The following is a 25,277-nucleotide window of genomic DNA, read 5'->3' as shown; positions in this document are numbered from 1 at the left end:
TTATCTATTCTAATAAAGATGGCATTAGTAACACTCTTGGAGTTTGAAATAACCTGTCCATAAGTGTTGTGCTGACTGAGTGTGTTGCTGTGTCTGTGTGAAGGTGTGGGCTCTGCTATGGATCAGTGTGAGGACAGAGAGGAGGGAGCCCCTCCCTCTAAAAGCACTCTGTGTGGGGAACATGAGAGCCAGACCAAAGCTCAGAGGTGAGATGACCATCTCTAACTGTCCATGACTCTTCTCCATGTCACAGCTCAGCACTCACACTAAGCAGCCAAATTACAGCAGCACCACAGGTGGCCTGTACAGTGGAATGCCATGTTAACTTCAGGCCAGATTAAAAATAAAATGTTGCAGAAATATTTTGCTCGCTTTCCTTCTTTTTTGTGGAGTGTCTTTTGACTGATGTTGTGTTTCTGATAACTTTTATAATCTTAATTCACATTGGCTGCAAAGGTTATGCTTTAGTTCTGTTGTGATTCAGCAGCAATACTACCAAATTATATTTCGTACACAGACTTCCGATCTTTCCATTTTCTATATACGGACACAAATTCTTCAGAAAACTAACAATCAGCTTCTTATCTGTTCCCAAATGCTGTAAATATCATATAATGAGTCCAACAACAAGCCCCAAATCCTGCAGAGAGCAACTTGAGACTATTAAACACATAGAAAAGAAAGCAGGCTCTGGCTTCTTCCTTCACTATTTAACAGTTCAAGTTGTTATGGTGACATCTTTGGTAATCTTCATATTAAACACTTCAAAGGCCTATATTTCTTGTTTTGAAGGGGAGAGGGGAATTGCAGGCCAGCTGACAGTTCCATATTAGTAAGCTACTGTGTCACACAAAATAAAAAAAAAACAATAATGCAGCATTTCCAAATATAAAAAAAAATGTCTCTTTGAAGGCTTTCAGTCATCCAGGTAATCGTAGGCTAAGTAGCTTGGAAAGCAAAAAGTGTCCGGACTTTTTTAAGGGCTTAAATCTGGGACTCTCCACCATTTGACCTTAGAACTGAAGAAGCTTCTCGGATGAGAGGTGAAACGTCTTCAAGCAACTTAAAGAAGTCCAGACGCTTTTCTTTCCAAGCTTCTTAGACTAAAAGAATGTCTGTTATTTTAATGTTATTTTCTTTGTTATTTTAACAGCTCTGTGTCCGTTAAGCAGCTCCTAATGAAGTTTGAACAAAAGTATGCAGATCAGTCAAAGTCTGTGAAGAGGTAAGGTTTTCAGATAGTTACAGCTTTAGTGTCATTATGACTTTATTTAGTGAACACAACGCTGGGATAAACATTCTTGAGGTTCACTAACCTCAGTGTCAATATAGTAGGTATGTCTGTCGTTTTTATTAACATTAAGAACATTTTAATTATTACATTGAATAGAATAATTTAATTACCCAACAAAAAGCAAAAATGACGACTAAAAAAATAAACAAGAATTTGAAATTCTAACCAACAGACGGACAGATTCATGACATAAGCAAAATATTTATTTCAATATAAAAGAAAAGATTTTTGATAAAACAAAATAAAGCTCAGAAAGTTATTTTTTGCCTTCCAACATTTATATTAGAAATAGTTTTGACCCAGAACTTTTTATTATGACTCTATTTAGTTTAGTCTTGTAGAGAGTATCCATTGATTATACTAAAATATCCTAAAGAAGTCTCACTATATGGTTTTTGTCCTTTTCATATGTTAAAAACCTTGAATTCAACAGTGTTAATTATTAAATTATTGGGCAGTTCTATCAGGAATCATCAGAGACCAGGATCGTCTGACACAAACAGTTTTTCCATCAAGAGTGACCGATCCATAAATGAGCCCATTTACTTTAATGTTGAACACTTAAAGGCAGATCAAAGGTAAGATAAAAGTACTCAATGAAATCCATTTCTTAAAAATGGCACTGTTGTGCATATGGATGTTACCCTTACTAAAACCTAATAAAACAAGCAAAGTTGAGTTTAAATGAGGTGAAATGATGCTGTTAGCAATGACCATGTTCCATGCTGTTAGGATCCAGCAGCAGGGACCAGACTCTGCTGAACTGAGCTCTGTTCCCATGGAGAGTTATGAGTCAATGTATGAACCTACTTACGCTGGACACCATTTAAAAGCAGATTGGTAAGATTATAAGACTCAGGCAAATGCATTCATTTACCAAATGAATACACTTACTGTTACTGTACAATTGCATTACAACAGTCTCACTGACAATACACCTCACAACAATCCCTAGGATTACAGCTTCATGTTTTTAATTTAAAGTGTAACTTCAAGAGAATGAATATTGTGAGTCCAATGGTGCTGTTTTCTTCTAGGTCTGCTAATTATTCTCACTTATTTACATCAGACCATTTTGCTAAGGCAGACTGTAGCACCTTTTTTTTTGTATCTACTCTTTGGTCTAACATCCTAATATCAAAGTTTGGCTACATCACAAGGAATCATTTTAATACTGGAAAGTAAAATTCTACTAAGATTTTGAGCTTTGTTTAACTCATAATTTTGGTTTTATCTTGTCATAGAAAATGTTAGGGAGATAAGTTTCAAATGAAACACTCTTTTATTTCTACAAGGATTTATCAACAGGCAGAGAACTCTCCCGAAGCCAGCTTTACACCTTTGAAGAGTGACCACTCTGTGCATCAACCTACTTATTGTGGACACGACCCAGCTTATCACAGGTAAACATTTAAAGGGGTTATAATATTGTACTATTGAGAAGTCATATGGCAAGATGCCGGAAATGGCTCTGAACCCTCGTCGATAATATAATGACAATTAAACTTTGAAACAACTCCTACTACTATACCACTCAACCCTGGTGAGGATTCTAACCAAACTGGAAAGATTTAAAATAAATCTGGGAAGAAAAATGGCACCCAGTCAAAAAGAACGAAGTGTGCAGTTGCTCCTGTCAACTGTTGCTATCGGAGAAGCTAAGCCCGCTAGTCTTGATAGCCAAGAAGGTCAGAAAATAGATAAAACAATGGCCTGTTTGCTGAGATTGCGAAGATCAGGGTGACACTGTACGGTGTTGCAGCTGATGTCAAATCCAACACAACAGAACTCCAGAACTCTGAAGCTGCAATACAAACGAGTCTGACAGAGGCTGAAAGTCGTATCTCCGACTTGGCTAACGATAACGGCAAGCTATTTAAAAAAGTAGAGCAACTTTGGACCTGGATTGATAAATTGATTGATCACGTAAACAATATCATGTTGCCAACTAACCCTGGCAGAGGGTTGTTGGCACCATGCCCCTCCCCTGTTTTAAATGCACCTTAAACAGCATGCATCAACACCACATATCAGTGGGTGGAGTAAGGTTTGGGGTCTTCACAACCATGTTCTCTGTTCACCATCTGGGGCGGGGGCTGGGAGGAGGAGGTGGCCATCTGGGACTGTCTGGGGGCAGTCTGCTCATCTCCACCCAAGAGTAAAGTGAACCATCTCCTGGGTCTGGGGGCAGATTGCCCCTTCAAGGGTGCTGGTCTTTTTTGAGGTAGGATGGATTCCCAGAACACCGGGAGTATAGAGTTCATTGGGGAGTGTGAGCATGTGTACTCCCACCCTCATGCACACATATTCGAATAATCATGCATCACCGAACATGGAAACACATAGAAATGTACATGTTTGCGTCTGTGTGTGTGCCTGTTTGTCTATATCTATGTGTCAGCTCTTAAATTCCTCTTCTCTCAAAATTACCATTCAATGCTAAGATTTTAGAAAAGGTTGTGGCTAAGCAGCTTAAGCTGTTCAAGATAAATTCCAATCTGGCTTTCGTAGAGCTCACTATACTGAAACTGCAGCTGAGACTGAAGAAGTCACCTGGATGAGTGACAAAATGTTTCTCCCACTGAAAACGCTACGTCCAGATGAACAGAATCAACCTTTTGGGATTTACTTAACTGGACGATTGATGATTTTTTTAATGCCTCACTGAGTTTTGTTTTTTGTTGAAATATCTATTTCTTTAAATGTTTAAAAATAGTTTTAAAAAACTAATAAAAAAAACTTACTATTGAACTAATGATTTATAAAGAAATGATCTTTACGAGAATTCATGACAACAGAATTACTTCTCTGTACATCTTTCATTTGCAGAATTAACGAGGACACATCAGATCAATCTGAGCACAAAAATCACCTGGACTCCGTGTTTATGGTGTGTAAAAAGAAACACACAACTGCTACACTAAATCAAGAATCATATAGTAAACAGGCATAGCACTAAAAGTGTGGCACAGTGGTAGATTCATAGTTCAGTGGTAGTGGTAGTTCATGTTCAACATAAAGTTTATATCTCTCTATTCCAGCTCCTTGAGAAAAAAATTGTCACATTTATGAAAAATGAGCTAAAGGAGTTCAGGAGATTTCTGAGTCAGAGCCTGGATGATGATGAGACAGTGATGTATGAGGATAAAGAGAAGAGAAGCAGCAGGGAGGCATTTCTGAAGATCACACTTCACTTTCTGGGGAGAATGAATGAGGAGGAGCTGGCTCACCGTCTTCAAAGCAGTAAGACTTTTTGTTTTATTTTGTATCCTTAAAGTCTATATTTACAATAGGATTTTATAAATGAAAGAAAAAAAACCCTCAAATTCTTTCACTCACAAATATTTGGATATCAAGATTGCTATCACGTGGGAATGAAGCAGACAGGTGTATCTCAAACAGCTATGTCTGTTTTGGTTTATTAAATTAAACATTTACATTGTAAATATACACATATAAATATATGCATACATCATTGCTCTTCATGCAGGAACTCATGCTGAAGTTGGCAAACGTAAACTAAAATCCAAGTTGAAAAAGAAGTTCCAGTGTGTGTTTGAGGGGATCGCTAAAGCAGGAAACCCAACCCTTCTGAATCAGATCTACACAGAGGGAGGGACTGCAGAGGTCAATGATGAACATGAGGTCAGACAGATTGAAACAGCAAATAGGAAACCACACAGACCCGAAACAACAATCAGACAAGAAGACATCTTTAAAGCCTCACCTGGAGGAGACGAACCAATCAGAACAGTGCTGACCAAGGGAGTGGCTGGCATTGGGAAAACAGTCTTAACACAGAAATACAGCCTGGACTGGGCTGAAGACAAAGCCAACCAGGACATCCAGTTCATATTTCCATTCACTTTCAGAGAGCTGAATGTGCTGAAAGAGGAAAAGTTCAGCTTGGTGGAACTTGTTCATCACTTCTTTACTGAAACCAAAGAAGCAGGAATCTGCAGCTTTGAAGACTTCCAGGTTGTGTTCATCTTTGATGGTCTGGATGAGTGTCGACTTCCTCTGGACTTCCACAAAACTACAATCCTAACTGACCCTAGAAAGTCCACCTCAGTGGATGTGCTGCTGATAAACCTCATCAGGGGGAAACTGCTTCCCTCTGCTCGCCTCTGGATAACCACACGACCTGCAGCAGCCAATCAGATCCCTCCTGACTGTGTTGACATGGTGACAGAGGTCAGAGGGTTCACTGACCCACAGAAGGAGGAGTACTTCAGGAAGAGATTCACAGATAAGAAACAGGCCAGCAGGATCATCTCCCACATCAAGACATCACGAAGCCTCCACATCATGTGCCACATCCCAGTCTTCTGCTGGATCACTGCTACAGTTCTGGAGGATGTGCTGAAAACCAGAGAGGGACGACGGATGCCCAAGACCCTGACTGAGATGTACACCCACTTCCTGGTGGTTCAAACAAAAACGGCAATTGTCAAATATGATGGAAAACGTGAAACACATCCAATCTGGATTAAGAAGAGCAGGAAGATGATGGAGTCTCTGGGAAAACTGGCTTTTGATCAGCTGCAGAAAGGAAACCTGATCTTCTATGAATCAGACCTGACAGAGTGTGGCATCGATATCAGAGCGGCCTCAGTGTACTCAGGAGTGTTCACACAGATCTTTAAAGAGGAGAGAGGACTGTACCAGGACAAGGTGTTCTGCTTCATCCATCTGAGTGTTCAGGAGTTTCTGGCTGCTCTTCATGTCCATCTGACCTTCATCAACTCTGGACTCAATCTGCTGGAAGATCAACAAGCAAATTTCAACAATATCGCTGTATTTAAAGACATACCTAAGCTGAAACATCTTTACCAGAGTGCTGTGGATAAGGCCTTAGAGAGTCCAAATGGACACCTGGACTTGTTTCTCCGCTTCCTCCTGGGTTTTTCAGTGGAGACCAATCAGACTCTCCTACAAGGCCTTCTGACACAGACAGGAAGTAACCCATCAACCAGACATAAAACTGTTGAATTTATCACCAAGAAGATCGGAGGAAATCTGTCTGCAGAGAAAAGCATCAATCTGTTCCACTGTCTGATTGAACTGAATGATCATTCTTTAATGAAGGACATCCAAAACTCTCTGGTTTTAGGACGTCTGTCCACAGATAAACTGTCTCCTGCTCAGTGGTCAGCTCTGGTCTTCATCTTACTGTCATCAGAAAAAGATCTGGATGTGTTTGACCTGAAGAAATACTCTGCATCAGAGGAGACTCTTCTGAGGCTGCTGCCAGTGGTGAAAGCCACAAACAAAGCTCTGTGAGTCAATTAATAATGTTATTTTTTAGGAAAAAAAATCCTTAATTTACTAGTAAATGGATATTGAAACTAATGGATTGTCTTGCAGGCTGTGTGACTGTAATTTGACAGAGAACAGTTGTGAAGCTCTGTCCTCAGTTCTCAGCTCTCAGTCATCTAGGCTGAGAGAACTGGACCTGAGTAACAACAACCTAAAGGATTCTGGGGTGAAGCTGTTGGCTGCTGGAGTAAAGAGTCCACACTGCAGGGTGGAATCTCTCAGGTCAGGGTACAGCTATCTTTTCAACAAAAAAGAAAAGCAACTATTAATTCAGCTTAACTTTGAGTTTTTTTACACCAGAGCCTCTTTTGAGGTCACTAGCGCAAGTTTGACATGACAGTCTTTTCTTCACCAAGATGCTGCATTATGTTTGCTGCATATTTGTAGTTTACATATTAATGCTGTATGAATTTCAAAGGTTTTCTACTCTCGACTGGAGTCTTCTGACTGGAGCCCACTGAAGTCATTTTTCATTGTTATTGCAAAATAAGATTAGATGGTGTGCTTTGTTATTCTACTATACTCGCCTTTGTCAGTGCGCCCCAGGGTGGCTGTGGCTACAATGTAGCTTGCCATCACCAGTGTGTGAATGTGTGTGTGAATGGGTGGATGACTGGATGTGTAAAGAGCTTTGGGGTCATTAGGGACTAGAAAAGCGCTATATAAATACAGGCCATTTACCATTTATAAATACCAGTTAGAAGATGGACAGTAGCCATAAATTGCTATAGAAGGCCAATTGCATGCCCGTTGTAGCCTCAGTTTGAAGTCTCTTTTTGCTGATACTTTTTTTTGTATCAGCAAAAGTGGTGGAATAGTTTCTGAAATCATGGCCTATTTAAAGGCCTGTATTAAAAATTTCTGTCTTTTCATGTTGTAATTAATGGTTATTTGAATGTCTGTTGTTGTTGCCAGCTTAAATGACTGGTTACTAGCCAGCCTGTTGTGACCTCTCTGTGCTCAGTTGTCTGTTAAACTATGTTTGTCTGAACAACAGCTAAAACCCTTTACTATATCGAACAACTGCGTGTGTGTGTGTGTGTGTGTGTGTGCACAGGCTATCAGGTTGTCTAATCACAGAGGAAGGTTGTGCTTCTCTAGCTTCAGCACTGAGCTCAAACCCCTCCTATTTGAGAGAGCTGGATCTGCGTAATAATAGCCTGCAGGACTCAGGAGTGAATTTGCTGCTTGCAGGATTGGAGGATCCATATTGGAGGCTTGATATTCTCAGGTACCCCCTTCTATTTTACCTTTAACCAGAAAATCCCTTCAAATTATAATCATGGACATAAAATTTCAAGTGCATAAAAACAACAAGGCCAGATAAGTCTGTTTCATTCATGATAAATAAACATTTGTGTTTCATACTGTAGAGTGGACAGTGGTGGAGAGTGGAAGGTAACTCTTGGTCTAAGGAAATGTAAGTGGCACATGCTATATCTCCAGTATTTTCTCAAAGTTTTTGGATTAGATCTTCTGGGTGTTCTGGAAAATAAATGGTAGTCAGAATATTTGACTTGTGCAACTGATTTTATTTGCTGTCAAGAAAACAGAAGTTTAATAGATTAAGGTTTAATTAATAGGTTTGACAGTGGATCTGATCTATAACTAAGGTATCAATTAACATCTTCAAATGTTTTCTGTAAACCTTTAATTAGCTACTCTGCTCATAGATCTATGTATGCTAAAGTCATCAGTTACACAAAACAATAAACAGTTTCTTCATTTTCTTCTCTTTCCTCCACCAGTTGCTTGTGAGCTAACATTGGACCTGAACACCACACACAAAAACCTGAAACTGTTTAACAACAACAGGAGGATGGAAGTACTGAAGCAGCAGCAGCCTTATCCTGATCACCCAGAGAGATTTGATATGTTTTGCCAAGTGCTGTGTAAAAATGGCCTGGCTGGTCGTTGTTACTGGGAAGTTGAGTGGGAAGGAAATGTTAACATAGCAGTGACTCACAGAGGGATCCCAAGGAAAGGCAGGGCTTCCAGGTTTGGAGGGAATGATCAGTCCTGGAGTTTGACTTGCTCTGATGACGGTTACTTTTTCTGGCACAATGATAAAGAAACATCCATCTCCTCCTCCTCTATCTCTAACAGAGTAGCTGTGTATGTGGACTGTCCTGCTGGGACTCTGTCCTTCTACAGAGTCTCTTCCGACACTCTGATCCACCTCCACACCTTCTCCATAAAATTTGCCCAACTTCTCTATCCTGGGTTTACAGTCTGGGATGGTTCAGTCACTCTTTGTTCAGTGACAGAATCAGACTGCTGACTGAAAATCAAAGTTTTTAAAATCAGGCTCACCAATAAAGGGGTTTCTAGGGGTTCATATGATTAGGTTTGTTCTACACATTGTCAAGGAAAGCTAGAAGCTCATTTACCTCACAGTAGTCAACACAGAACTGTATAGACCCATCTTTCTTCACCACAAGAACTATGGGGCGAGGATTAGGTGTGACTATTCCATCCAAATCCCCTGGGTGAGCAGGGTAATGAGAGCGCAGTGGTTCCTGTAGAAAAACTCAATGATTTCAAACAAACTGTGCTGTTGTATCTGATAAGGATGATTGATTTTGCAGCAAAAGAATAACTCTTCTTTATACTTCTGCAATGCAGTCCTCAGGAGATGGAAGGTTGTAGTTTTAATGTTTGCTGTTTCCTGCGATTCACACAGATGTGGAGATGGAGGAGGGGTCTGTAATAAAAATGCTGGAGGGGGAGAATCAGGGAATCCCAGAATGCAATGGGTCGTGTCTGCAAAAAGAAGTCCATACATCCTCATTTTATTTTTTTATATTTTAAAATGCTTTTATCTCTCTCTGTTATCTAAGTCCAGCTTCCAATCACAACCACATTCAAATCCTCATGCAAAGCTCTTCACAATAAAAACGGATACTTGTAAAAATGATCCATGCAAAATGTAAATGCTTTTTTAAACTTATGAACAATGTTGCCTCTAATTTTTCATGTGTGTGAGCGAACTCACAGACTCCCTGAGCAGACCCTTGGACCACGGTGAGCGACATTAGATGTGTACACTGTGGTGACGACAGCATCGCATCCATCAAAGTTACATGGCTTATTAAAAGAGCCAAATCAAAGCATTTACACTTCTGTTGGAATACCTTCAATTAAGAGCTTTAGCCCACTTACAGTGAAAATTACAAAAATCTTTTTTTAATGACCTGTGCACTATGTCAATGCTATTGGAAATATGAAAAAAAAAAAAAAAAAAAAAAAAATGACATAGGATGAACTGAAGCTCTGCCATCACGTAATGTCGCATACTGCTGTTTCTGATGTCATTTAGAAAAAAAAAAAAAAAAAAAAAAAAAAAAAAAAAGGAAATATGAATATGTAACTTTAACTATGGCAAAACATCAACTGCCAACCAAATCAAGCCTATTATAAACTCCAATTTTGAAACTTAATATTGTTATTATAAAGCTCTGACTTTTTTATGATGAATATGAAGCTCCTTGAGGCGACTTTTGTTGTGATTTGGCGCTATATAAATAAAATTGAATTGAATTGAATTGAATTGAATGAGTATGAGCCAGTTTGTGAAGCTCCTGGTCCTCCTGTCCTACTGCGGTCTGGGAGACAGTCCTACTGTCCTGTAACTCTTTGTCTGCAAAATACAGTATATAATGACACAATTATTTGCATTTCTAATACTCATAAACTAGTGACAGTATTTAATGATCAATATCCATAAATGAAAACTCAATAAATGACAGTAGATGAGTAGTAAACTTATTCAGAGCTTAAATTTCACCTTATTTTTCCCGTCTGTCCATCTCACGTCTCCAGTGGATTTACACGTCGCCCAGGTTGATGGCCTCATCTGCTTGCAGCTTTGACTTTATGCGCATCAGCTGGTCCAAATGGTCCACCTCAAGACGATTCTGGATGCTGTTTTGATACGATTCATTAAACTAAAGCCTCTTTGGCAATCTGCACTGGATGCTTGAAACGTAGAACAAATATCCACAAGCTGTGAGATGTGTTTTAGCTCTTCACATTTTAGCGTTGCAGCCACCATATCTGAGAATGTGCTGATTGACCCATGTTTAAGTTTGTGCCTCATTATGTACTTGAAATCAGAATTATTCACTGTTTATGACCTCCACTGAATGTGGAGAGTGGAGAATGGCCTCATACTTCTTTGCCAGCATGGCAATGTCTCCTGCTCCATACTCAAAGCTGATGTCTGAGTTCAATGCCTCAATGTCAAATGCAGACCACTCCTTTAATTCATCCTCTGGAAAACGAGCATCCAAGTGATCACAAAGCTTACGAATAACACGAGTAATCTCATCAGCAGATGAGGCCCTCATCGCCTCTTTGACACGGTCACTCCACTTAACACCCTTTTCTCTGTCAAGTATTGGGAACGCAACTTCTCAATCTTTGCTCTTGCCAAGCAGTGCCCTTCAGTCAGGTTGCATCTTTGAAAAGAAAGACACAGGTGTGCCAGCTCACCCAAAACATCTCCCAGAGAGGTGAGAGCAACCTTGAAGTTGGTTAGCTTTTTGTAATTTGCCACTGGGTCTCTGTTATCACTGGATTCTCTCTTGCAGTATTCTTCCAGCACAGTGTAGTTCCTCAGCATTCACAGCTTGGTGCCGCGACAGCCATCGCACTTCACTCAGAGGCCTGAATGACAGTGCATCCTCATCAAGAACCTTTGCTAGTGTGGGGATGAAGAAAAGTATTTTACCAGCACAATATAATCTGCAGTGTGATCATTGCTTTAACAATGTAACAGATAGCTTTAAGATGGCCTTAAGATGTTTATGCATACTGTTATCATATTAACCTTGTGTTCCAGATGCAGTTATAACTATTTTATACACATTGCATATCTGTGCTTATTTTGAGCTGATGTTCGGTTCATTAAGGGTCTTAAGCTTCACTGGCGTGACTGTCCAGGTGATACATGCTGAGGGAAACTAGAACATGGAAGGATAACTGCAATACATGCTTACAGAACACTTGTAGCAGGTCATTTTTATTATCTTTTATATGTTCATATTCTTGTATTGAGTTTTAAGTAGTATCAGTTGGTTAAAACATTTATTCAATTTATATTACATCTATAGTTTTAGTAAATTGTTGACAGTGGCCTCTGTTTGACTGTGAGCGTCAGTAGGTGAGAGGTGACACAGAGGGCCACGTAAGGTCGTGACATGTCATGTTTGCTTGTAATTGTGGGCTTGCAGAAGCGCTCGCTCACTGCAAAACATTGTCTGCAGTCTTGAAGAAGCGCTAATCAGAAAGCTTGACAGGAAACATCTGCTATGAAGACGAAGACAATGTTCTTTTCAAACTGTGTTAAAAGTCATTGTGGTTTTGATCTGACCTATGTATGAAATGGACCTGACGTTGAGGGGGCGTCATTAAATTTAAGCCCTGATGGTATAAAATATCTGTTTATGCTTTGATTAAGTCAGAGATCAGCGCTGTCTGCGAACGGAGCTGGTCTTCCCACGCGTGTATTTCATTAGAATCAATTGTTTGACCAAGCTCTTCTGGACCAGGTTGTTTGTACTCTCCTTCCTCAATGTTTGAACCTTAACACTAGGTCTTCCAATTTTCCCCTCTTTACGGTGGATCTAGAGAAAGTGGAGTAAACTGTTCTAAGAAGAGTTTCCACATCACGCATCAAAGGTACATCTTTCCACGCATCATCAATGCCCGAGTCCTCTCTATGGGCTACACAGTGTTGTTCAGTTAAGTGTGGTATTTTCTAAAGCTGCAACTCCGTTGTGCTTTCCTAGCATTGCTGAGGCACCATCGGAGGTCAGCATCACCATTCTCTGCATTTCTAGTTCATGTTTGGTGTAAAACTGAGTTATTGCCTGTACAATAGCCGTGCATGCTGTCAGCTGGATGATGCCACCAAACACAGTTTTATGGTTGGCGTTATTTTCCTCCCTGTATTTAATATACAGGACTAGCATTTTGTGCACTGTTATGTCTGTGCTCTCATCTATGATCAGGGTGTGCCGAGGTGCATTTTTAACTTCACACATTGTCTCATTCTGCACTATTTCATTAATTGAATTCACAAACTCAAAACTCAGCTTTCTGGTATACTCACATACTTTGCCATGTGATCGTGAATTTGTTGAACCGATAGCATAGAAGAATTAATTTTGATGGCTAGTAGAATATTGTCGATGAGAACTTTAACTTCTTCGGGGTTAAGTCTGTGAGGGTTCTCAGTCATCCAGGTCATCGTAGTCAAAGGAGCTTGCAAAGAAAAGCGTCTGGACTTCTTTAAGTTGCTTGAAGACGTTTCACCTCTCATCCGAGAAGCTTCTTCAGTTCTAAGGTCAAATGGTGGAGAGTCCCAGATATAAACCTAGTGGGAGTTTCCCCCCACAGAGGGACAAAAGGACCCCCTGATGATCCTCTAATCGCCTGAGCCAAGGTGTGAAACTGGGCGTGGGTCCCAATCAGCCAGAGTTTCGGGTGAGTTCATTGTGAAACCTGGCCCCACCTTATCATGCGAATTCCTGAGGTCAGATGGCCCAGGATGTGAGTGGGCGTTAAGGCGTCTGGGAAGGATCTCAAAACTGGATTATAGATGGCAGAGAGTTGGTGTCGTAAACCCCCGCCTCTGTTCAAAGATGGTCGCTCACAGTGGACATAGATGCTTCTTTCACTCCTCTTTAAAACCGTCTGTCCTCTCTGTCCAAAATGTGAACATTGGCACCCTCGAAAGAGTGACCTTTATCCTTAAGATGCAGATGGACTGCTGAGTCTTGTCCTGTGGAGGTGGCTCTTCTGTGTTGTGCCATGCGCTTGTGAAGTGGCTGTTTGGTCTCTCCAATGTAGAGGTCTGAGCATTCCTCGCTGCACTGTACACTGTAAAGTCAGCAAAGAGGACCACATATTAAACAAATATGTAAGACTGCTTTCTTCCATTTGTGCAACATCTCTAAAGTTAGAAATATCCTGTCTCAGAGTGATGCTGAAAAACTAGTTCATGGTAAATGGTAAATGGCCTGTATTTATATAGCGCTTTACATATCCAGTCATCCACATATTCACACACACATTCACACACTGGCAGCTACATTGTAGCCACAGCCACCCTGGGGCGCACTGACAGAGTTCATGCATTTATTACTTCCAGGCTGGACGACTGCAATTCATTATTATCAGGATGTCCAAAAAACTCCCTGAAAAGCCTTCAGCTGATCCAAAATGCTGCAGCAAGAGTCCTGACAGGGACTAGAAAGAGAGAGCAGATTTCTCCTGTTTTGGCTCAAAGAAGTCCAGACGCTTTTCTTTCCAAGCTCCATAGACTACGATGACCTGGATGACTGAGAACCTTCACAGACATGCGTCTGTCCTTCTTATCCTCCCTCGCTGGTGTCTGGTCTTCTTTTCTGTGCCTCTTTGCTGACTTTAAGAACGCCCATTTAGGATAGCCGCACGTTTTGAGTGCTTCCTTTACATGTGTGTGTTCCGATTTTTTGTCCCAGTCCAGCCCTGCCCGTGACCTTTGACCCTCTGCCTGTGTAAACCGTGTGTTTCTCCAACAAACAGGGAGCTGAGTGCATGCAGGCTAAAGTGCTGATCCCAACACACGTTTTTCCATAAATCTGAAGCTTCAAATCAAAGAACAACAGTGTGTAGTTGGAGCTGGACACACTGATGTGTAAATGTGTTTAGAAGCTTCAGTCGTGATGAACTCTGATGGATTTAGATGATCAGCATCTGCAGTTGGTGATTATCTGATATTCATCGTATTTTACAGCCATATCTGTAAATCCAAACAGTCTTTGAATCCACTTCATGAGGAGATGATGGTTCATTTGTTTTTTTGATGTTGTCAGTGCTGACATCAGCTAAATCATAAAACTGTGGACTCCTTCATGATCATCTGATCGACCCATGATCCTCACATTCTCCTCCTGCAGGAGTTAACTTGGATTATTAACTCCTCACTGAGGTTGTGTGAGGCAGGAGTCCAGCATGCATCAGCACTGCCAAAATGATCATCATGATTATTATACCGTAATTGTCGGGCTATAAGCCGCTACTTTTTGCACCAGCTTTGAACCCTGCGGCTTTTAGTCAGGTGCGGCTTTTCTATGGATTGTCCATGATTTTTGTCATATCGTAAGACGATTTGTTTTGTTTGTTCCACTGTTGTACGGCACTACGTTGCCTGGCGGAAGGGCATGTGATCAGACACACAGTATTGGGGTTCAAGAGTGGTGTGTTGGTCACATGTCCATCCGCCAGACAACATAGTGCCGTACAAGTAGCGCGAAAAACAAACTTCAAAGTAGCGCTACACGTTCAGCGGGAGGCGTGGATGATGTGCGGTGATAAACTTGCGAAAAGCAAGTTATGCTCAACTCCACCGGTGGAATCTGACAGCGTGGAAAAGTGTGAAAACATCCACGATCACCAACGGGTTTCGAAGGGCTGGACTGCTGCATGATGGAGAGGACGACACTGCCACGGTCCTTCTGAGGGTGTTCGACTCTGACACTGACAACGAGGATTTCTTTGGTTTTGAAAGTGACAACAAAGGAGAGAAGCTGAGAGTGGATGACGAAGCCACCCTGAACCTGTTCGTTTCCAACACTGGAGGAGAGGACTTTGGTGGTTTCAGTGCGCAGGAAGAAGAGAAAGATGGTGAATGACTGACTTTTCTTCTTGTTAAAGCCGTGTCGCTGCACCTGAGCCTAAAAGGTAGTCTGAATCTATTTTTCTGGTGTGCTGTAGGTTATTGTTACGTACTACATTTGTTACTCATTTATGAAGCACAGTACATGTGTCCTACTTGTAATTACCACTACTTGTACATATACCTAAAAAGTTGTGCAAATATGTACCCATAACTTGTTTTTCAAAATATTAATAAAAGGGGTGTGTCTCCAAACAGCCATCTCTTTCCTGACAATTCCCTTTGTGCATATTCTCTTACATATGATAAGTCAACATTGAAACACCTGCAGCTTTTGGTCAGGTGCGGCTAATGTATGTACAAAACAGGATTTTCCCCTGATTTTAGCTTGTGCGGCTAATATTCAGGTGCGCTTTGTAGTCCGGGAAATACGGTAATCAGAATTTAAATCAGGACGGATTTCAGTATAGATCATGATTATTGTGATTTTAGAGACTGAAATGTTTTTATTGCAGTCTTATTATTATTTTATTCAGTGTGATGATAAAAAACTCTCAGTGTGACTACACACAGAGATATTTGAACAGTTCAGAGAACACAGAGTCTCTCAGACCTCAGACTGGACTTTGGCTCAGGACCAGGACTTGTTCCCTCAGCAGGGCTGTGGCAGCTCAGCACAGCAGCAGGTCGGACCCACATGTACTCTGATGGAGCTCAGACCTGTAAATGTTTTACAATAAAGAGCTCAGAGGGAAACATCAGACAGGTGTGCTGATTCTTCCACTGACACAGGACAGATCTGATAATGATGACACAAAAGTTCCCCAAAACAAACAAAGAGTTTTATTCGTTTTATCCAATCAAACGTTTAGAAAACATTTTTAAAAAATCATTGAAAAACAAAAGCAAAAAAGATTACACACACACACACACACACACACACACACACACAGACACACACACAGACACACAGACACACAGACACACACACACACACAGACACACACACAGACACACAGACACACACACAGACACACAGACACACACACAGACACAGACACAGACACACACACACAGACACAGACACACACACACACACACACACACACACACAGACACACACACACACACACAGTTTCTCTTACAGGAAGCAGGTTTGAGTGAAACTCTGAGTTTGTTAATCCTCAGATGAAGGAAACTCAGCTTTTGGTCCCAGTAAGAAGGATAACTTGAACAGGGTCAGTTACCATGGCAACAGATGACACACATCCAGAAAGCCATGACTCCTGATCTTTAGTACAAACATGTAAAGAGTGTGAAGGAGAGCATGTAGGAGGAAAAGGAATGAACAACGATGGTCTGTGGACGATCAGCAGCAGCTCAAACTGAGACCAGCAGAGGGCGCTGTCGGCTCATCTCAGGCTCAGGGGTGCAGCGGGTCCCCACCAATCAGAGACTGTGGATTGGCAGTCAGAGGACCTCTGTGCTAAAGAGCCTGCAGCCTCCATCAGTGTGAGAGTGTGTTAGAGTGCAGCACGGTGCACACAGTGTCTGTGTGCAAGTCTGAAACCTGCACAGGTGACAACAGGAAACTCAGAGTTACTGAACCTGCTTCCTGAGCAGATGTTACTGTGTGCACAGGTGACAGCTAACAGCTGTATTTTAAACAGACTAAAGCACAGGCAGCATGAAGAAGAGGAGCAGAGGAAGGATGAAGGTCCATCAGGCCCAGGGTGTCCTCAGCTTCCTGTTCAGAGACAAACATGATGTCAGCTCCTCACAGCAGCCCGTCTGATCTTAATGACCTTACAGTACCATAAGTAAAATGTGTTCACAGTAGATCACACACTCACAGATAAAAACCACAAACTGCTCCTCAATAAAAGCAGAAGTATCAATAAAATAATAATATGCAACCATGAATTAATTAAAAGCTTGTCTGTACAGAAATGCCTTCAGCTGCTTTTTAAAGACACTGAGTGGATTCAGCGTAAACACAGCGGGGGAGACGACCTTGGTGCCGCTGCCTGAAAAGCACAATCCACTGGTGTTTTGAACCGAGTACGTGGGACCAACAGTGACCTCTGACCTGAAGGCCTAAGTGCTCAGGATGAAGCGTGAGGTTTAAACAGGTCAGAGATGTACTGGGGAGCTTCACCGTGAAGAGCTCTAAAAGTTCTGACTAAAAGTTTAACATTTACTGGCAACCAATGAAGAGAAGCCAAAACTGGAGTAATGTTTGAGCAGAATGCATCAGCTTTCTGTATAATCTGAAGGCAGTCCAATGCTGACTCAGGGATCCAGGGCAGAATCAGGGACAGGTCCAAGGAAATCTACATACAAAGAAACAGGCGATTAGAATCAGTAAGGAGAAAGGCCAAGAGAATACGAGAGTAGAAAAGAGCCGGGGCAGCTGACGCAAGTAGTACTGATCCAACAAACAGAAACACTGAGCCGATGCTCTAAGTAGTGGCTGGAGGAGTCAGGTTAATGAGCAGCAGGTAGGTTATCACACACAGGTGTGTCAGCGGAGAGAACGGACCTCAATCATGTGTCACGCAAACAAAGAAAAGAAGTCAGTGTTGATCAGTCTGCTCCTGCAGCAGCAGCAAGACCTCTCTGCATCATATCTGTTATTAACCTCTGTCTCTCTTCCACAGCATGTCTTTATCCTGTCTTCCTTCTCTCACCCCAACCAATCACAGCAGATGGCCCCACCCCTCCTATATATATATATATATATATATATATATATATATATATATATATATATATAAGCTCTGAGCACAAGATCCATAGAGGCTGGGGTCTATCACACCAGGCAAGACCCCAGGTGCAGGCTGTGTAAAGATGCCCCAGAGACAATCCAGCACATAACAGCAGGGTGCAAGATGCTAGCAGGCAAGGCATACATGGAACGCCATAACCAAGTGGCCGGCATAGTGTACAGGAACATCTGTGCCGAGTATAACCTGGAAGTCCCGAGGTCAAAATGGGAGATGCCCCCAAGGGTGGTGGAGAATGACCGAGCTAAGATCCTGTGGGACTTCCAGATACAGACGGACAAAATGGTGGTGGCTAACCAACCGGACATAGTGGTGGTAGACAAACAGAAGAAGACGGCCATAGTGATCGATGTAGCGGTTCCGAATGACAGCAATATCAGGAAGAAGGAACACGAGAAGCTGGAGAAATACCAAGGGCTCAGAGAAGAGCTCGAGAGGATGTGGAGGGTGAAGGTAACGGTGGTCCCTGTGGTAATCGGAGCACTAGGTGCGGTGACTCCCAAGCTAGGCGAGTGGCTCCAGCAGATCCCGGGAATAACATCGGAGATCTCTGTCCAGAAGAGCGCAGTCCTGGGAACAGCTAAGATACTGCGCAGGACCCTCAAGCTCCCAGGCCTCTGGTAGAGGACCCGAGCTTGAAGGATCAACCGCCCGCAGGGGCGTGCTGGGTGTTTTTTATATATATATATATATATATATATATATAGGAGGGGCTCACATTCTCACTCACTATGTATTAACAGACCTCTCTGCATTGAATCATATCTGTTTTTAACCTCTGTCTCTCTTCCACAGCATGTCTTTATCCTGTCTTCCTTCTCTCACCCCAACCAATCACAGCAGATGGCCCCGCCCCTCCCTGAGCCTGGTTCTGCCGGAGGTTTCTTCCTGTTAAAAGGGAGTTTTTCCTTCCCACTGTCGCCAAAGTGCTGCTCATAGGGGGTCATATGATTGTTGGGTTTTTCTCTGCACGTATTACTCTAGGGTCCACCTTACAGTATGAAGCACCATGAGCTGATTGTTGTTGTGTTTTATTGTATAAATAAAATTGAATTGAAAACTTTACATTTGTGTGTAAATGTCACCTGCTCTCAGTGCTGAATACACAACACCTGGATCAGCTGACTGCTCTGTAACACACACAGAAAAACAACAAAGGAGTAAGAAGCATCATACGTGTCCCGCAGTCATGTGTAGGTTCAAACTGCCAGAGGCAGCTCACACACATGAAGCTTAACTTCTCACTCACTGCATGTAAATTCAAAGAGGTGAAGTTTCCTGCAGTGAAACAGATCAAGCCTCTTTTCTCTTCTTCCACATCAGTTACTAAGGAAGTGATTAACTCAGAGCTCTGTGGCCTTTCCCCACAGCAACCTGACACCAGAGCAGAAATCACCTTCAGCCTCTCAGGCTCTTGAACCCGTCCCACCCCAGATGTGAACTGTTTGTGACACCACCCTGACATAAGCGCCATCAGAACAGTTTCTTTCTCCCAGTCGTCGTAACCCTTAAGTCTCTCATCGATCCTCATTCTGTGATATTAAATCTGTTAAACTGTGACTCGCCTCTTGCCAACAGTCCACTTTCTCATACCGACCCCCTTCAGGTCTTGGCTCAGCTGCTGGACTCCCATCCAGATGTTTGTGTTCTATGTACAGTGTCTTGAAAAAGTATTTATACCCCTTCATCCTGTAAAGTGTGGTGTGAATCTGTGTTCAGCCCCATTAATCTGACTACATTTTGTATTTCCTACCTTCTTCCTTAATCTGCTCTGTTTTTCTCTCCGCTGTGCTGCACATTTATTGTTATGAAAAAAAAACCTGATCTAACAAAATTAACAAAATTCATTTTCTTCATTGGTACCTGCAGTGAGAATCCTCACGTCAGAGTAGACAACATGTGTATCAGCTTGATGTGTATCTGGAAAATGCAAACACACACACTCAGGTCATGTTGCAACTACAAGCAGAGGAAACACAAACAGATGATGTTTCAAATCTGTAATCGGCTGCAGTCTACACAGAACCTCAAACATACTGACTCATACTGAGCCACACTGACGGATTCTGGTTCACCTGTAACGAAGTAGATGTTCTGGCAGTTTGGTGGTCTGGAGCGTTCAGCTGTGTGTTAACACAATACCAACAATAAAGACAGCAGTGATTTTAGAGAGACATTTGTTAACATTGTGGGAAGGTTCTTGAATCCATTTCCAGACAAAGGTAACTGACCCCGAGGTCAAAGCAGACAGCCTTCAGAGGAAACACAGAAACCCACAACCTCAAGCCTCTTTCCATCATTTCAGTCAGATGTTTCCAAACCTCAGTGTGATCACACTTCAGAAATATGACTGCATAGGAAATAAGTCTGGTTGCTCAGCTAGCCTACCTGTAGTCCAGCTGTTTCACTCACTGAAACATCTGAAGCTTTATCAAACCAAAAGTTCTCTTAAAGGAGCAGCTGAGATCAACCAACATAGAAACATCTGGCCTCAGACTGCAGCAGCTGGGCTCCTTGTTGTGATAAAAAATAAAAGATATAAAGTCAATGTGACGTACCATTTGCTTCATTTTTTTTTTTTGCAGTGGAAAAGAAGTGGAACTAGAACCAAGAGCAGAACCAGAAGAACCACAGGAACCAGGCCTGCTATGAGTGCAGTGAGAAAGGAGGTGAGACCCTGAGGAGGTGATGAAGCAGTGTCAGCAGAAGAGTTCACAGGAGGAGTGGAGTCTGAGCTCCTGTGCTGAGGAGGATCTGCAGGAGAAGTGATGCAGACGGTTCAGTCATTTTATCAGGAGATCATGTCTGTAAACAGGAAGTGATGTCACTCTTCTGACCTCTGACCCTCAGAAAGCTCTGGGGAGACGATCCAAATGCTTCAGTAGCACAAGAGTAGAGACCTTCATCAGACTGTTTGACCCTTCTGATGACAAGCTCTGCTGCTGTTCCAGCTCCAACATGACGTCCATTAAAGGAGAAATAAGCAGCAGCTGTGTCACCGCTCCTCTCTCTGCAACGCAGTGTGACATCACTTCCTGTCCACACAGGAAGTGCAGGAATCTCCAGGATCACAACTTTATCTGACAACAGAAACACAAACAGAGCAGAGTCAAGAGCTCCTCTCAGACGAGCTGCTTCCTGTCTGAATGAGCACCTCGCTGTCTTCCACAGTGACAGTCTTACACTCTCAGCTCACTGACAGACATGTATCCAACATCTGGAAACATCTGCACAGAGACACAGCTGCAACATCTCCCTGTCTCTACCTGAAACACTGATGGACACTTCATCGCTCTGCTGTCCAGATGAGTTCTCACAGAAGTAACGTCCATCAGAGGAGACGGAGTGATCCAGAACACAGGAGGAACCATGAACCCTCCCAAAGCCTGCAGCTGCTCCACAGTCCTCAGTGGGTCCTCCTCTGGTCCTCTTCACTGTCCATCCATCAGCTGTCTGTCCATCATCAACACAACTCAGAGACACTGAAGAAGATCCTCTGAAGACCTGCTGAAGGTTTGGACTGACAGACAGAGACACTGGAGGACACACACACACACACACACACACACACACACACACACACACACACAGACACACACAGACACACACACACACACACACACACACAGTAAGTGTATTTGTGTTCTTGTTGGAGTCTCACTGATTGTTTTCACATCATCAACTCACCTGCAGAAACAGTCGGTGCAGACAGCAGCAGCACACACACACCTGCAACAGGAGGTCAGAGGTCACTAAAGGTCAGAGGTCATTGGTTATTAGGGACAAGTTACCCCTGGAAGGGTCTTCCAAGGGAATTTGGTATTTGCATGAGCCGTTCTTCTTTCAGGCTCAGAAATGTTGGATGTGAGCTTTTAGTGCAGTTTCTATTTTTATATCAAGAGAATAATTTAGCTTTCAAACTACAGCAGTTAGTCTTCTCACTTCCCAAAGAAAAAAAAAACTTATTCTGATGACACTTCTGGTGAACAGTGTCTGTGCTGATGTTAAGAGGATGTTTGGAGCTCCGCCTTTCACCTGACCTTTCACACCATGTGCCTTGGGACTCGATGACTATCTTCTGTAACTGTAGATACCGGTCTGATACTTCCTGGCTGAGCTGCTGTAATTACTAAATGTTTAAACTGTGAAATAATTTCACTTCCCACATAGCACACAGGTCTGGGCCGGATCTAGTGTCAAGCCGGCACTGCTGGCTAACGTCTGGCATGGTAAGTCATCCAGATATGGGCCAGGCCTGACATAGATGGCACTGTTTATGACACTGCCAGAGGCATACCGCATCTAGCTCGATTATGGTTTGGTTTATGTGACCCAGGCTCATAGAAAACAGGTCTGGCCCAGATCCGGCATCAAGCTGGCACTTCTGAATGACTGGTGTCATGGCAGGGTGTATGTCAACCAGATGTGGGCCAGGTCTGACAATGATGGCACTGTTTATGTACCTATTTTCCTATTTTAGTTAGAAGACCCTAGAGTTGGATGTTTCAGACCACTTTTGGTCTCGTCTTGGTCTTGACAGACTTTGGTCTTGGTCTTGCTGTCTCGGTCTTGCTTTCTCAGATCGACATAGTGTTCGGGAGATTTGGAGTCAACCATCGGTGGAGCAGGGGGGTGGCTTACTGGGCAGAAGCCCGGGGTCTTTTGGAGTGTAATTTGTTTCATGGTTAGATGCCTGACTGACAACTGTATAAAACAAAAACTACACACAATATTCGAAGCATATAGTGTACAGTTGTAAATTCCCCCTAATTTTGGTATGATCCGAGCTCAGGCACTAGGCGACTGAGAGCGAGGGGGGAGAAGCTGTTGCCTGCGAGTTTGCTGCAGACAGAGGAGAGCTTAAGTTCGACCAGGAACCAAAGCAAATCATTCGTACTGAACTAATAATGTAAATATGACGGTGTATCACGAATATTGATATCAAACTGATCACTTGGTTGCGTTACTTGCTCTTCGGGTGAATCAACAAATGAATAAATAAAAAGCCGAACAGCAATGCTGATTTTTTAGAGAGTCTTAGCTTACATTTCATATTTTCAGTTGTTACCCTCCACGGCTAAACAAACTCTCTAAATTGGTTTCAGTTGTGTACTGATGAACACAACAATGGACATAAGGAGCTTCTTTCAAAGAAAAAACTCAGGTAGATGTTATTTTATATATTATGCTTTGGATGTTGTTCAGTATATTTCTATGGAAAACAAGAGGAATTTCAACACACAGCAGTATATTCACAGTTTAAACCAGATGTTTACACTTTATGGAAAAAACATAAAAACTTTTTTTTACTTTTAAACATCAATTTAGAGTAAACTTGTTTTGTTTTAGATAAATAAATATTGAAATATCTTTCGAATTAGTTAAATGTCAGAATAAAGAGAGACAGAGCTTCTATTTTTATCACTTTCATCAAATGTAGGAGTACATATACACTAAGTTTATTGTTAATTAATAAGAAAACTCCAGACGATTCCATTCTGAGCTGAAGAAGCTTCTGATTGGTTAGTAGAGTCCATGTGAGTAAACTGGTGGCACAGCTGTGGATGCATATAAGGCAAAACACAGAGCCTGTTTCTGTGACATGGGAACATCAAGAGATGTCAACCAAAACACCAGGAAGAGAACTGTGGAGCTCCATAAGTGTGGCTCAGTTTGAATACAATTTGAGTCCATTTGCAATTAAGAAATACAAACAATTTCTCTCTTTACTCTTATATTCAACAAATATGTTTTTTATATTTATCAATCTTTTTCTAAAAAAAATCAACATTTAGTCTGATTTGATGTTTGACAATTAAAAAAAGTGTTTTTATCTGAAGAGTGTGTAAATATCTGGTTTCAACTGTATATTTGATGATGTTGGTGTTTGGCTTGATTGTCAGCACACTTGGCCACCAGTGTGTCTGCAACTGGCCTTGTGCTGGCCCATGTGTGGGCCACCTCTGGCTAACCTGATCTGGGCCACCAAATTCGTTGTGGTATGTGGGCCATGTGTTAACTGACCTCAGGAAATCACATGATAGGGTGGGGCTAGGTTTCACAATGAGCTCACCTGAAACCTTGGCTGATTGTGACCTACACCCGTTTTCACACCTTGGCTCATGTGATTAGGATCAATAGGGGGTCCATGTCCCTCTTGGGGATACAGTCCCATAGGGCTTAAATCTGGCACTCTCCACCATTTGACCCAAGAACTGAAGAAGCTGCTTGGATGAAACACCTTAAAGGAACTTAAAGAAGTCCAGACGCTCTTTCCAAGCTCCTTAGACAACATTTAGAATAAAAAAATTCACAAACCAACGTGTTTCAACGGTATGACCCTGTTACAGTACTAGCCTCGTGTTCACTGAGCTCTTTAGAAAGGTCCATTCTTTCATTGATGTTTCTAAAAGCAGTCTGCGGTCATAAGATTAAAAACACCTGATTTCAGTTATTATTAGCTCTGGCCCACGATTTTTGGTATTTTCTAATGAATACCATCTCTAATTGATGCAGTTAAGTCTGATGATAGTCTGGTGTCCTCTATTTCTAATGTAAATGTGTTTTTTCCTCTGCGAGTGTGTGTTGAAGCTCAGATCGTGAATCAATGAGTAGATAAACATTTGACTCACCAAGGAGCAGAGAGGCAGACGGGGTCTTCATGGTGTCTGAATGCTTTAAGTCTGAGCAGCGTAGACGTCTTCGGCTTCACAACTTCCCTGTTAACACTTTCACTGCCTGAGCAAACGCTCCACTGATGAGAAGCACACCCACACAGCGCCTGGTTAAGTTTCGATAACTTTTTGCCTTAATAAATGAAATTCTCATTTTAAAAATTGCATTGGTTATTTACTCAGGTTGTATTTGTCTAATATGATATTTGTGCCTTGGTTATGAGGGTGCTGATGATAGCAGTTACTCTAATCCTGGAGACGATGCTTCAGAAAGACGTGTCTGATGTGTCTGTGTCTCTGTAGAGCCTGAAACATGCTCATTGCTCAGGTTCATTCCAGCACTTTCAGCAATCTCCCTCCAGGATTCTGCCATCTGTGAGTCTTTATACTGTGATTATTATTCCTCATCCTTGAAGTTATTCTCTCACTCATCCATTAAAACAGAGTCGGCTGTATGGAATAGAAAACACAAAACTTGAAGATTGTGTCAACACAACGACGTAGGTTTACCTCAAGTTACAGCGCAGAAAACAGGACGT

At 42.0% G+C, this 25,277-nt stretch overlaps 2 protein-coding genes across 2 annotated transcripts in view; one reads left to right on the top strand and one right to left on the bottom strand.

The window, feature by feature from the left end:
- The first annotated feature begins 3,360 nt into the window (after positions 1–3,360).
- Positions 3,361–25,277, top strand: part of LOC146634701 (NACHT, LRR and PYD domains-containing protein 3-like) — a 319,954-nt gene continuing 298,037 nt past the window's right edge. Inside the window, exons 1-6 of the mRNA XM_085349942.1 lie at positions 3,361–3,452; positions 4,124–4,184; positions 4,336–4,537; positions 4,785–6,573; positions 6,662–6,835; positions 7,671–7,775. Of these exons, the coding sequence (XP_085206068.1) occupies positions 3,361–3,452; positions 4,124–4,184; positions 4,336–4,537; positions 4,785–6,573; positions 6,662–6,835; positions 7,671–7,775 (2,423 nt within the window). The remainder of the gene's footprint in view (positions 3,453–4,123; positions 4,185–4,335; positions 4,538–4,784; positions 6,574–6,661; positions 6,836–7,670; positions 7,776–25,277) is intronic.
- LOC146634708 (uncharacterized) lies at positions 10,732–24,736 on the bottom strand. Its single transcript, XM_085349794.1, has 6 exons — positions 24,697–24,736; positions 21,752–21,793; positions 21,331–21,600; positions 20,902–21,144; positions 20,741–20,818; positions 10,732–10,886 (listed from the first exon to the last, which is right to left on the bottom strand). Exons 1-6 carry the CDS (start codon positions 24,725–24,727, stop codon positions 10,732–10,734), a joined length of 819 nt encoding a protein of 272 aa, XP_085205920.1. The 5' UTR covers positions 24,728–24,736.

The sequence above is a fragment of the Diplotaxodon limnothrissa genome, linkage group LG3, assembly GCF_057381915.1.
Source record: "Diplotaxodon limnothrissa isolate DT_005_m linkage group LG3, D_limnothrissa_male_GT1.1, whole genome shotgun sequence".
Taxonomy (NCBI): domain Eukaryota; kingdom Metazoa; phylum Chordata; class Actinopteri; order Cichliformes; family Cichlidae; genus Diplotaxodon; species Diplotaxodon limnothrissa.
This window is presented reverse-complemented; position numbering and strand designations above follow the sequence as displayed.

Excerpts from the sequence above, each read along its gene's own strand:
- LOC146634708 (XM_085349794.1), bottom strand. The coding sequence starts at position 24,727 with ATGAAGACCCCGTCTGCCTCTCTGCTCCTTG. Across the intron at positions 21,794-24,696 it reads GTCTGCCTCTCTGCTCCTTG|GTGTGTGTGTGCTGCTGCTG; the intron begins GTGAGTCAAATG and ends CTCCTGTTGCAG. Across the intron at positions 20,819-20,901 it reads GAGCTTTCTGAGGGTCAGAG|ATCCTCCTCAGCACAGGAGC; the intron begins GTCAGAAGAGTG and ends CTTCTCCTGCAG.